The 13,262-nt window shown below is 37.3% G+C and overlaps 1 protein-coding gene across 1 annotated transcript in view; it reads left to right on the top strand.

Annotated features, from left to right (window-relative positions):
- The first annotated feature begins 1,767 nt into the window (after positions 1-1,767).
- Positions 1,768-13,262, top strand: part of vipr1a (vasoactive intestinal peptide receptor 1a) — a 34,654-nt gene continuing 23,159 nt past the window's right edge. Inside the window, exons 1-3 of the mRNA XM_082174384.1 lie at positions 1,768-2,780; positions 5,047-5,122; positions 9,907-10,011. Of these exons, the coding sequence (XP_082030510.1) occupies positions 2,727-2,780; positions 5,047-5,122; positions 9,907-10,011 (235 nt within the window). The 5' untranslated portion in view covers positions 1,768-2,726. The remainder of the gene's footprint in view (positions 2,781-5,046; positions 5,123-9,906; positions 10,012-13,262) is intronic.

The following is a 13,262-nucleotide window of genomic DNA, read 5'->3' as shown; positions in this document are numbered from 1 at the left end:
CCTGACTGAAACCATGCCTCTTTTATCACATCGCAGAATTGCACTCTATTGTTTCAATCAAATGCAGCTGGCGCAATTTTGCAATTTAGTTACTGATTGTGACATCGGAGGACTTGAATATTAATTTTACTACAATATTATTGCAGTGTTCATCTTGTGGCTAGGTTGATACTTTTCTACATTTGTTACTATTTATTTATTTTTTTGTTGTAGAAGCGTTCACAAAATAATTTAAATTTAAATCAATATTTCCGCCACTTTATTCACAGTATCTAAACTGACAGGACATGACAAGTATATACATTGTTGCCTCTGTGTGTAATTTATGAGACTGCTTGTTGATAGTAAGGGTTTGTTCTAATTCAGACAGGCCTTGCACATTTACACAGCACCTCTTTCAAAGTTGTTTCTCATAGACAAGCACTTAATTCATAAAATTCATACACTACATAGTGTATAGTATAATGTTATTTTGCCATCCAGCATCAGAGTCTGATAGCCTCCCCCCTCTGCTATGTATAAGGAAAGCTGTGACCGTTGAGTCCATGAAGTGTCCAACATTCCACACAGTTTTTTAGTGCATCATCCAGGTATTTAGAGTGCACTCTTTCTTTTTGGAATTTTCAGTGTGAACACACTACTCACACTATTTATACTACAAAATGGGGTAGAATAGTGCACAAGTACGCAAATTGAGACACACCTCTAGATTTGAACAGGATGTGGGCTTAAGGAAGGATAGTCAATGATAGATTAGGCATGAGATAAGGAGTGTTATATTCCTTCTCCATCACAGAGCCACAGCCAAAAGCAAAGATGGTTTCAGCTCATCCATTCCACATGTGAAGGCATATTTCTTTCTTTAGATGGCAGCACAAAAAGACTACGGCTAATATAAGATAAACTTATGTGTTAAGATTCGGATGTATTTGTAAAGGTCAGGCTTTGCCAAGTAAGTTTATGATCAGGGAACTTGATGACGCACAGTAGTTTAGGAAATCAGTTAAATGTCTGTCTGTCAAATTATTGGTCATTATTGAGGAAGAAGAACTTTAGGCTTTAGATTACTAACACTTTTGAGGTCATATATGGCACTGTCTTACATTTCAGCTGTTTTATTCCATGGTTAGTAGGATTTTATGGCATTCCTCAGATCTGCGTTCTGTGACTCATCCAAACAAAACACAACAAAACACCAGGATTCAATTTCACAAGAGTTAAAAGCACATTCAACAAAACAAAAAACAGGATGCAATTACACAAAAATTAAATGCATGATGTTTTTGCTTAATTGTTTCATGTGCGTATTTGTATTCACAGATCTTTTGGCCAATATTATGCTGGAGTGTACGGAAAGTCATTTAATGCATGCTGACTGTATTTTGCACCTTTTGTTTTAGCTACTAAATAGCAACAAATAAATAACAGAAAATGTTGCACACATGTTTTGCATAAATTGTTGACTTTTGTCTTTTTCCAGTTGTATAAATTCTTTGCTATATTGTTAGTAATGATGAAGGGTGCAATTCTGTGTGCTGGCGCAGCATGTCATAAAGTCAATGCATCTAAATGAGCAGTAAATCTGAAGGAATGTATAGTATGTAGCCTATCGTTTTTTGAAAGATCAGTGAGCTGAGAGTATGTGAACCCTGACAAATTAAAAGGAATATAATTTTTTTAGGGCATGTCCACCATTTCACATACATTGAGTATAGGCTACATTCACTTCTCTTGTTCTGGCAGGTTCTTTCAAAAACAACAATAAGAGCTCATGCTGTGGGTTGGCTAATCTATAGGCTATTAGACTCTCCATTATGCTTTCAAAATGAATGATTTCATGCTTCAAGCACATATGCATACATATCTGCTTTTGATTAACTCTACATTTCTCCACCAATGAAAGAAATTTCCATGAAGGCATTTACATTTAGATTCCCGAAGCACTTCCACCAGTGAGTTATTGGTGATTATTGGCAACTTGGGATTGCAAGGGCTCACATAGGCCTATTTACATTGGCGTGTCAGTTTACATTATTGTCTTGCATATGACATGTTGAATATTACAACATACCGTTTGGTTTAACTGCAGAAAATAATCGAATAGAACAGTTTCTGTTCAATGGGAAGCAGAAGAAATCAGAAGCTGTGATATATGGAAGTTTAATTGTTCAGAGAGCTCTGTTTTAGTTTTAATTTAAGAGAGAAAATAGCAAAAGATGCGCATTGGGTGACAGTTTACAGGAGAACAAAATCTGCGCACTAAATTAAAGAGCGCAGAAGCTGTGCGTACAGGTTAAGACAGAGAATGAGTCATTCAGCGCTTTTATTCAGTGGTGTGCTGCTACTAGACTACACACACACACACACACACACACACACATACTTTGGAAGTGAGGGTTTAGGACGTGGATCGACTACCTTGGATTTTTACAATCCACCTCACACGTGTCAGGTGTCTACGTGGTTTATGCAAACGCCAGTTGTGAATGGCTTCGCATCATTCCAGAGTCGTTTGTGAATGAAGTGTTTTTTGGATTAAGGAGAAACATGGACAGGTCTCGCGGCGAGTACGACTGGTGAACCCACGCGCACCGGAGTGCCCGCGCGCGCAGCGCGTAGTTGGCTGACGCTTCGGATTCTTTGTCAGTTACTTTTCTACCGTCAACTTGTCTCTGTGCATCGATACTTTCGTCAAGCGCTCTCAGTCAACTGCTAAACCGGCTGAAATGGATATATCTAAACGAATGCTGATTTTATTCCTAGCCTGCTCGTTCGGACCTGTGAGTATCAACACTTCATTCGGTTTCCCACGTAATTAGTCATCGACGAAAGAAAAGCAATGAAGTAGCCTATACTTTTAACACATCTAGTCCTCAAACAAATGTGTCAGGTCCAAGGATTTATAGATAGTTTGGATGCTTTTTCATTCTTATTTTTTCATTGAAGAATGTTTGCGTTTAAAATTTGAAGGCCACGTTGATTTGAATAAATCTTCCTGACAAATATTTAAATAAATGAGACTCAAACTGTTGCTCTTCTGTCTCAAAGCAGCTGCTGTGCGTTTCCTCTCATATACAGCAGAGTTTTGAAACGGAATGGAATTAAACTTGCCTACATTTCATGAGACTCATTGTATTACATTGACTTTTCTGCTAGCACCGATGAAATGCAATCAATTAGAATTTTACTGCATTATTCGTCAGAAATTAATCCAATTTAAGATAAAAACTAGGCTGACAGGACATACTTGTCTGGATAAGAGAACTTCACTTAAACTGAAACTTTCTCTGATATATTGATAAAGCATTGGCCATTCAAAGACATTATCATTAAAGCTGATTTATACAGGTGAATGCTAATCAGATCTTGTTCAAGTGTGGAGTTTGCAGTGTCATTTACAGCCCAATCGTTTAAAAAGACAGCATCTTTAGTTGGCAGTTGCAAGTGTGGATGTCAGATTTCCATCAAAATAAATCTAGACTTTTTTGTTTATTGATTTACTTAAAGCATTTCCTAAGGTTTTACATTTTAGGTAACATTTTATAAAAGGTGCTGAAGTGTTAATGCGTTACATCATTATATTTATGACACATTACATATCACCATTTTTTTGTGCTGCTAATGTTAGAAATCTTCTAACATTTATGCAGGTTAAAATCATTTTTGCTGGTTAACCAGGGAAATCAGTTGCCTATCAGTTTGCAGAAGCAGAGTTACTATGGGAAGATTCCTCTATACAGCATATGTTCACCATCTAAAGTGGTTGTCATATTGTTGATCATGCTATTTGAAATTGTGAAATCGAATGGTTTTCTTATATTGTGACACCATGGTAACAACTCTCATTTTCTTCTCTGTTCATCCATGTGTCCACTGTCCTTGATAAGCTCCTTCCTCACTGCAGACTGTAGTGACTCAGGTCTCTGTACAGCTCACCGTGCCACTGAATTCATTCACTTCACCCCACGCAGTACAGTATATGCTATTGTTTGCTCTGCACATTAAATATTGTGAACGCTCGTTTTCACCTGGTTTAATTGAAAAAGATCAAGATTGAATGGCAGGATCAGTCCAGTAGATCTGTCAGTATGTGAAAAGATTTAGATTCTGCTTTGTTAAACCTATAAAACAGAAAGAAACAAGAAAATAGGGATTAATATATGCTAGCTAAAAATGTGTGTGGATTACATTTTATGTGCTGAGTACGTTGATGAGTACGTTTCACCCTGCCTATTTAGATCTTTTTTTGTTCAGAAATGATGTAATAATATTAATCATTATACTAAATGAGATTCAGCAAAATATGAGTTAAAAGGGACACGTTTCTGGTCCGGTGTTGATGAAGGCACTTTTGAGTCTTTTTGATGGGCAAAACACTGCTGTTGATCACACATATTGACCGGTTGGGTACACTGGAGTAACATTTGTCCCAGATGGTCATACTTTCTGTAAGCATACTGGTTTGGGAGTAACCATAGCTCTACAGTGAAGTTTTTATTGATGCCACCTCTCAATGGCCTCATCTGCCAGAGTACCTGCCATAAATCTCACTGTCCTCTGGTGCTTTATGGAGGAATCCATGAGAGCATATTCTTATAATACAGCCTACATTTTTAAGGAAAATTGGATACAGCTGCAGAGACACAGCTTTAAGACAAATAATTTATGTTGTACATTTTTCCACCATATAGATGTCAAGAGGTTAGTTCTTTAGGGATCGACAGAAGTGAAAGGAGACATTATTAAGAGCTCAGCATAGCTCAGGTACTTATGCTACACTTGTTAAATTGCTATGTAAAATGGAAGGAACAACATGAATTGTCATACCCTTCATCAAATCTGCATGACACTCAGGAAAAGAGAGAGGCAGTGTCACATGTGGAACCAGTTCACTTTATTCTCTTCAAACAGTAATTATGTTCAGCTTGTAATGTGATGAAAGGTTTGTTGCTATTCGGAAATGTGATGTAGTATTTTTTAGAACTTCAAAAAATGTATATATATTTTATTGCAAGAAAACATACCTCATGTCAGAATCTTGTACAGATGCTGTCTGTCCAGATGTGTGAGGTCATGTGGGAGAAAAGGGAGTGTTTGTCCAAGCTGGAAAACATCACGTCAGGTATGTACACTGCATATCCTTCACTGTATGACAATGTATGCATGTAAAGACAGTGTGATTTCTTTATATTGGTGATATACGCTGTAAAAAAAATTCTGTTACATTTTTAGTAAAAATCGACAGATATGGTTACCAAAATCTACCTTTTACCTTAAAATGATAACCACCATATTAATACAGGTGGTACAACTGAAAGCCACATGATGACTCATTAGTGACCTGTCCATAAAACATGTCCAGTACTTATGCAGAAGGTGCACAAGGTCATACACAAAAAGACAAAACACCATCAGGGCAACACTCAAATAATGCTATAACATAAAATGCCCTAATGTACATTACTGAATGAAACATAATGTGATGTGTCACACAGGGACTTCTGGGAAATTCATTTTACTTTTTCTCACCATAATTTATATGGTAATTCATAGTTTTTACTTGCAAAATTACATATAATGCAATGGTAAACCAGTTAACAAATTAAGGGTTTTACTGTAGCATTTTTACCGTCTTTTTCTATAAAAACTACAAATATTTTTTACAGTGTACCAGTAAGTTCTGTGATTGTAATGCTAAAGGTCTCTGCTTTTTAATGTGATCACTTGTTCATCAATGTTCATCAACTAGAAATACCAGCATAACTCCTGCAAACATAAAACAGCGTAAAAAAAAAAAAAAAGGAATATGAGGTTGGCCTAATACTGCTAGAGCAACATTTTAAGTGTGTTAAGATCTGATTAAATGGCTAGTGTGCAAAAAAAAAAAAAGAAAAAAAACCTCTGCTGCTTATCTGCATTTCTGCAAAAGTGTCAATATTTTTTTCCTTTACATCTTCCCACAAACTGCAGTCAGCTCAAACTTCTACTCTAGACATTGGCTATATTATTGTTGTTTTGTATTTGCTTGTCTGGGTTAACTTTTCAGGTTTTAGAAGAGGTTACAAAGGTATGCTGGCTAGAAATGTCATTCTGTGCAGTGCGATCTTCACAACATTTGGTGGTTTCACTGTCATTATCTGCATGATTTAATCAGAGGTTGTTTCAGAGCAGTGGCTTAAGCCCTGTTCGGACGGGATTAACTTTACAAGGGTAGATGGAGTAATTTTACCACAGGACGTCTGTAATATTAATGGCCAATTCGTACGGGATAAGATATTTCAGTAAAACTAGCAGAAGTGGGAGGGGTAACTCAATTTGTGCATTGTCGTCACCCTCCTGTCGTCATGTGTGTATTACGCTGCTTCCTGATATCACGTGCGCAACCTATCAACCTATATTTATATATACAGTGGGTACGGAAAGTATTCAGACCCCCTTACATTTTTCACTCTTTGTTATATTGCAGCCATTTGCTAAAATCATTTAAGTTCTTTTTTTTTTCTCATTATTGTACACACAGCACCCCATATTGACAGAAAAACACAGAATTGTTGACATTTTTGCACATGTATTAAAATAGAAAAACTGAAATATCACATGGTCCTAAGTATTCAGACCCTTTGCTGTGACACTCATATATTTAACTCAGGTGCTGTCCATTTCTTCTGATCATCCTTGAGATGGTTCTACACCTTCATTTGAGTCCAGCTGTGTTTGATTATACTGATTGGACTTGATTAGGAAAGCCACACACCTGTCTATATAAGACCTTACAGCTCACAGTGCATGTCAGAGCAAATGAGAATCATGAGGTCAAAGGAACTGCCTGAAGAGCTCAGAGACAGAATTGTGGCAAGGCACAGATCTGGCCAAGGTTACAAAAAAAATTCTGCTGCACTTAAGGTTCCTAAGGGCGCTTTCACACTGGCAGTTTAGTGCGGACCGGGGCACAGTTCGCATGAAAAATCGCTAATGTGAACGCTGTCATCGGACCCAGGTGCGCACTAGAGTACTGAACCCGAGACTACCTGGAGGAGGTGGTCTGAGCTCGGTTGCTCCCGAACCGTGGTGCGGTTCGCGTTAATGTGCAAGCAACACGGACTCGGGTGCGCGCCTGTTCAGGAAGTATAGTATCCCGCGCATGCGTATCACTGTCGAATATCATTGTTTCCTCACACGAGTTGTATTCTCCATGCGTTTTCCGTGTGCGTTTGCGATGACGTAAGATCACTGCAAACGCACCTGGGTTCGATACAACTAATTGAGTGTGAAACCAGACCAACGCTGCGGGGGGCGCCGGGAACTAGCGCACTCGGGTTCGGACCGCAGCAAACGAACCCAGTGGAAAAACGCCCTAAGAGCACAGTGGCCTCCATAATCCTTAAATGGAAGACGTTTGGGACGACCAGAACCCTCCCTAGAGCTGGCCGTCCGGGAGTCGGACGGCCAGCTTAAAATCTCTGCTAATAATTACTTTACCCCACCTCTCCATGTTAAACTAGTCCCGTCTGAATAGGGCTTTTGTAAAACCTCAGCAGGTTGGTTTTGCTTGTGGTTAACAAAATCAGTTTTTTATGCATTATTTTTCCATCATTGATTAGATCTTAGACTTTGTTCAGAGAGCAAATCCATGTGGTACCCACTGAATTCAGTTCAGTCCAGATTCACACGCGGTCACATTCCATGTTATTAAAGGGTTAGTTTACAAAAAAAAAAAAATTCTGGTATTAATTACCCACCCTCATGACGTTCCAAACCCACCTTCGTTCATCATCGGAACACAAATTAAGATATTTTTGATGAAATTCGAGAGCTTTCTGACCCTCCAAGACTGTAACGTTACCACTTTCAAGGCCCAGAAAGGTAGTAAAGACATTGTTAAAATAGTCCATGTGACTACAGTGGTTCAATCTTAATTTTATGAAGCGACGAGAATACTTTTTGTGTGCCACCAAAAAAAAGACTTTCTTTTGTGTCAGTCTCTAACTCTGTTCAAGTGGGCATCGCAACACATGTGTGTGATTCTGACACAGGAGCCGGCCAATACTGAGCCGACGTACTGACATAGAACCAGGACACACTGCACTGTGTTTACTTTGTGAAAAGACTGACATGGCAGAGAAGAGATAGTTGAAAAAAGTCGTTATTTTTGTTTTTGTTTTTTTGCGCACAAAAAGTATTCTCATTGCTGCATAACATTAAGGTTGAACCACTGTAGTCACATCGACTATTTCAACAATGTATGTACTAGCTTTCTGGGCATTGAAAGTAGTGATTACATTGTAGTCTATAAGGGGGTCAGAAAGCTCTCAGATTTATTCAAAAATATCTTCATTTGTGTTTCGAAGATGGATGAAGGTCTTATGGGTTTGGAGCGACATGAGGGTGAGTGATGAATGACAGAATTTTCATTTTTGTGTGAACTAACCCTTTAAGTCCCTTAAAGCCCTGTAGAGCCTTTTCCAATGATGCTTTTTTGTCTGCTAAAAATCACTGAAATTATATGAATTGCGCCTTTTTTCACCTCAATATTAAAGTCTGATTCTGCTGTGATGATGGAAAAACATGAAAAAAAGGTCACTAGTATAGTGAGTTCAAGTTTTATCCTGACTGTTTATTACTGGCAAGGAGGACAATAACCACAAATGAACCCATGATAACACATTTAATTGCAAATTCTAATAACACATCACATATTAGAGCACCTTAATTACTAGAATAATTTACAGTTTTGTATTTGCTTGTCTGGGTCATAACTTATCAGGTTTTAGAAGAGGTTACAAAGGTATGCTGGCTAATTAGGCAGAAATGTCATTCTGTACAGTGCGATCTTCACAACATGAGGTGGTTTCACTGTCATTATCTGCATGATTTAATCAGAGGTTGTTTCAGAGCAGTGGTGTGATTCAACACATTTGTGTGTGTGAAAAAGCTAGTAAATTAAACTTGCAGGTGTCTTAGTTTGTGGACTTCACCAAGAGCTTCAGTGTTTGACTATTGGGCATGTACCTCATCAAACAGAAACGCTGCCTATTCCTACCTAATCTCATATTGATTTTGTTCTTAATGGACAAAGCAATTGCAAAAGCTAGTTGTATGAAACTGAGGTCTGATTGTGGCTAGTGTGTCAAAGTTGTGTGTTGTCATTTGTGTGTCCTGTGATGTAAATCTCAATCACAAATCTCCCTTGAGTAATATATCTTAGACCAATATGCAAATGGTTTTCTCAGACTGTGAGATGTACTTTGATAAAGCTCACTCCCATGGCATTGTGTTTGATTGGTTTCTCTATATCATGTAGCCCAGTCTGTTATAAAAATCTGATATCAGTTGGATTTTAAAATTATTTGATTCTCAGAGCGAATAATTAAATATGGAATTAATTCAGCAAATCAAATCGTGTAACACAATTTAAACTCACCCTATCTATTATCTAAATGAATATTATTGATCTTATCGTGAATGATTCATCCATGCATATGTTTTTATATTAAAATCTGTTTTGACCTCATAATTCTTAAACAAAATGTCATAATTCGATCTTCCGGTGAAATTATAGACTGGTGACATATGCCGGACTTCTTTAATCATTTAGTCCCTTTCTTACAATCAACTTAAAACTTGCTTTCAGATTTTTCTCCATTCAATCAACAACCGATGGATATATTGAGCCAACCAATTCCCCACACTTCATTTTTTAAGTACAATACAACATGAAAGAAAATATATTTTGCTACTTACGTTACATCGTGACTTTAAATTGTCAAGAACCACAATAATTGTACAGGATTCTATTGACCAATTAAAGAAACAATCTAGATCCTGTCACCAATTAAAACTTGATTAGGTGGCAGTATTTTGTCAGTTTCCATCCCCTAATCAGTTTTTCTTCATTTCTGTGGTCAGGTTGCACAGGTGAATGGGATCTAGCGTGTTGGCCATCAGCCAGTATTGGAGAGCTGGTCACCATCCCCTGTCCAAATTACTTCAGCCATATCAGTGATCAGAGAGGTATGTCAATATCTTTTCCAATAAATATAGAGATGCAAAATGTTTTTCAATAAACCTCCTGTCTTTCTCCTTGTGTTTTCAACATTATTCTATTTCTTATCATTCTTGATAACGTCTTTTAAAGCAACACCAAAGATTCTTTTGTACCTTAAAATAATGTTTCCAAAATCGTTTCAGTGGTTCATCAACTCGCAACAGGGTGAACGGCACTTCTGCATTCGCTTTGCGGCCCTCTATCGGCTATAACTGCACTATGCAAGTTTGCCAGATCGGGTAGCGGATCTGTTGTTAGAGAGACATAAGAAACTACAAATTTGACTTGCTTTACGGCAAGCGTTGCAATAGCCAATAGGTGGAGCAAGGCTCTGGTTGGAGCATACTCGGCATATAAATGGAAGATACCAAGCAGCCAGGTAGCTTTTGAATTGTCATCATGACAGAGTCTGCAAATAAAAGGTAGGTTATGATGTCGGAGGAGGCGAAGAAAAGAAAACGGGAGCATGATAGAGAAAGAGCTTTAACTAGAGTGAACATTGGACCAGCTTACACTCGTTGGCGAGAGCTGAAGGAGGCAACATAAAATCATGCAACATACTCCACCTTTTCTGTGGACATCGTTATTTCCAAAGGCGGTGCTGGATAAACAAATAGCGTGTGTGCGATGGTAGGTTGTGGTAGGCTAAATTATTTACGACAGCGGTAATGGACAATTCCGCTTCCAACCTGTAGGGGGACCGAAGAGGAAAAGTGCTTTGGTATTGCTTGAAAGTCACTAGTAGTACTGCAACCTCTTAGAGACTTATTTTCAGAGAAAGCAAATGTCCTCGTTATGACTGAATTAGCATCATAACCAACATCACATTATTTAAAGACTATGCCAAAGCCTTTTTCTGAGTTCTTCTGATTAGTCTTTGTCTGGACACAAGAGAAAGATTGTCTCTGTTATTGGGACCTGCTGCTGTAGTTTAGCAGCGATATTTACACACAAACTGTAATCATGTGACTTTCTCTGGGGAGAGCCTGGTGGGCAATTATTTGCTGAGAATTCATGACTACTGTAATTTATTCAAACAAGGAAAGCCATAGCTAACTTTTAATACCATTCAGTAAGCCTTTTGTGGTTGCGTTAGGATAATCAGGATTAGCTGTGTATTTAGCAACAGAACATGAAATCAAGGTAGCTGTGTTTTTATGGATACCAAGAAGCAGACATGACAATATCTTTTTTGCATACATATTTTTTATTATATCACCCATTTATAAAAGGGTGTTTCAATGTAATACACACACACACACACACACACACACACACACACACACACACACACACACACACACACACTACTGTTTGGGGTCAGTATTCTTTTTTTACATAAATGAATACTTTTATGCACAGATGCATTAAATTGATCAAAAGTGACAGTAAAATCATTTATAATGCTACAAAATATTTCTATTTTAAATAAACACTGTTCTTTTGAACTTTCTATTCATCAAAAGAAATAAAAAAATCACGGTTTCCACAAAAAAATATTAAGCAGCTCAACTGTTTTCAACATTGATAATTGGAAATGTTTCTTGAGCAGCGAATTAGAAGGATTTCTGAAGGATGCAATGGCTGCTGAAAATTCAGCTTTGCCATCACATAAATAAATTACATTTTAAAATATATTAAAATAGAAAATTATTATTATTATTATGAATGATTATTATTATGAAATTGTATTAATATTTCACAATATTACTTTTTTTTTACTATATTTTTGAAGCCTTGGTGAGCATAATAGATTTCTTATAAAAACATTTTAAAATCGACCCCAATTTTTTAACTGTAGTGTATATTTGACCTGATGATTTATACTTGACTTGTGGGGTGAAAACAAAAACTATGGGATTGTTTAGAAAGGCAACATGATACATTCTGAACCGCCGATTTATGTGGATGTTTCATTCCACTCTTAAAAATAAGGTTCTTCCTTGGTATCAATGTTTCCATATAGAACCTTCAACATCCATGAAACCTTTCCATTGTACAAAAGGTTCTTTATAGTAGAAAATGGCATTTCTATGGCATTGCCATGAAAACCCCCTTTTGGAATCTTTATTTTTAAGAGTATATATATGTTGCTTTATGAGTGAATGTCCTTTAGAGTCCTTGACTTATGTACTCTTTGCTGACTGGCTAATAACTAAACTGCTTTCAGCATAATTTTAATAGCTTGCATTCATAGAGCATTCATCAGCTGCTGACTTGTCTTTTCTACTAGACTATCCAATAGACCTGTCAATCATACTGTCCTTTGATGGACAGGTTTAAACATGAGCACTCCTATCATGCCAGACGTCATTCAAGCGAAACCTTACCTTCATTTATTTTAGTGTTTGTAACGGTCTGGGGAATTTAAAAAAAAACGCCTTTTGTCATAAAGTTAATGGAACAGCCTTCGTTTCATATTTTCAGCAATAATCTTTATTTTGATTTGTCCCTGGCTCTTAAATTTTTCTTTTCCCTCTCAAGCACACAGAGGAGTAAAAGGAGTCATGTTGAAATGAAATGTCCAGAGGAACTGAGGAGTCTACGGCAGTTAAGTTTGCCAATATTTCTTGAGAGTGGGTTGCTCAGTAATCATGAAATTGTAAAGGAAAATTACTGTGTGGATCAATAAGGTTTTCAAAGTGATCTTACTTTAAAAGCAGCTGTGACATCCATGCAGTTCTAAGAGGTCATTTCTGTAATGACACATCTTTAAAAATACAGCATTTTTGGCCGAGCTCTTACAAAGGCTTGTCGTGTGTTGAAGATGTATCTGTGACGCCTGTCTTTTCTATAGAAAGTGTCTATGTGTTTTTATCTAGACCCCTGTATAGATGATATAGAATTTAAGTTTATTTATGTGAATGTTCTTCTACTCATTTGCGCTTTCTGTCACAATTTCAGCTTTGATTTACGACCCTGATTTCATCATATGAACTGTTTACACATTTCTAATAGCTTCCAGGTCATATCTCCGTCTTGCTGAAAGGGGCATGCCTTTACTGTGAAACTCTGAGTGCTCTGAGAGAGTGCTTTTTGGAAGAAATCCCAAACATGGCTTGAGGGATTTAGATGGTACAGGGTGAAATGCAGTGGATTTATCGTGTAGAGTTCATGCAGGAGATAGCCTTTGGTGAGCTGTGATACAGGCCAGATGTGAATGGGAAAAGACCTGTATATTAGTTTGGGGGCTGGCCGAATTGATGATCATGTGATG

This window comes from Leuciscus leuciscus, assembly GCF_965113295.1.
Source record: "Leuciscus leuciscus genome assembly, chromosome: 6".
Lineage (NCBI taxonomy): Eukaryota > Metazoa > Chordata > Actinopteri > Cypriniformes > Leuciscidae > Leuciscus > Leuciscus leuciscus.
This window is presented reverse-complemented; position numbering and strand designations above follow the sequence as displayed.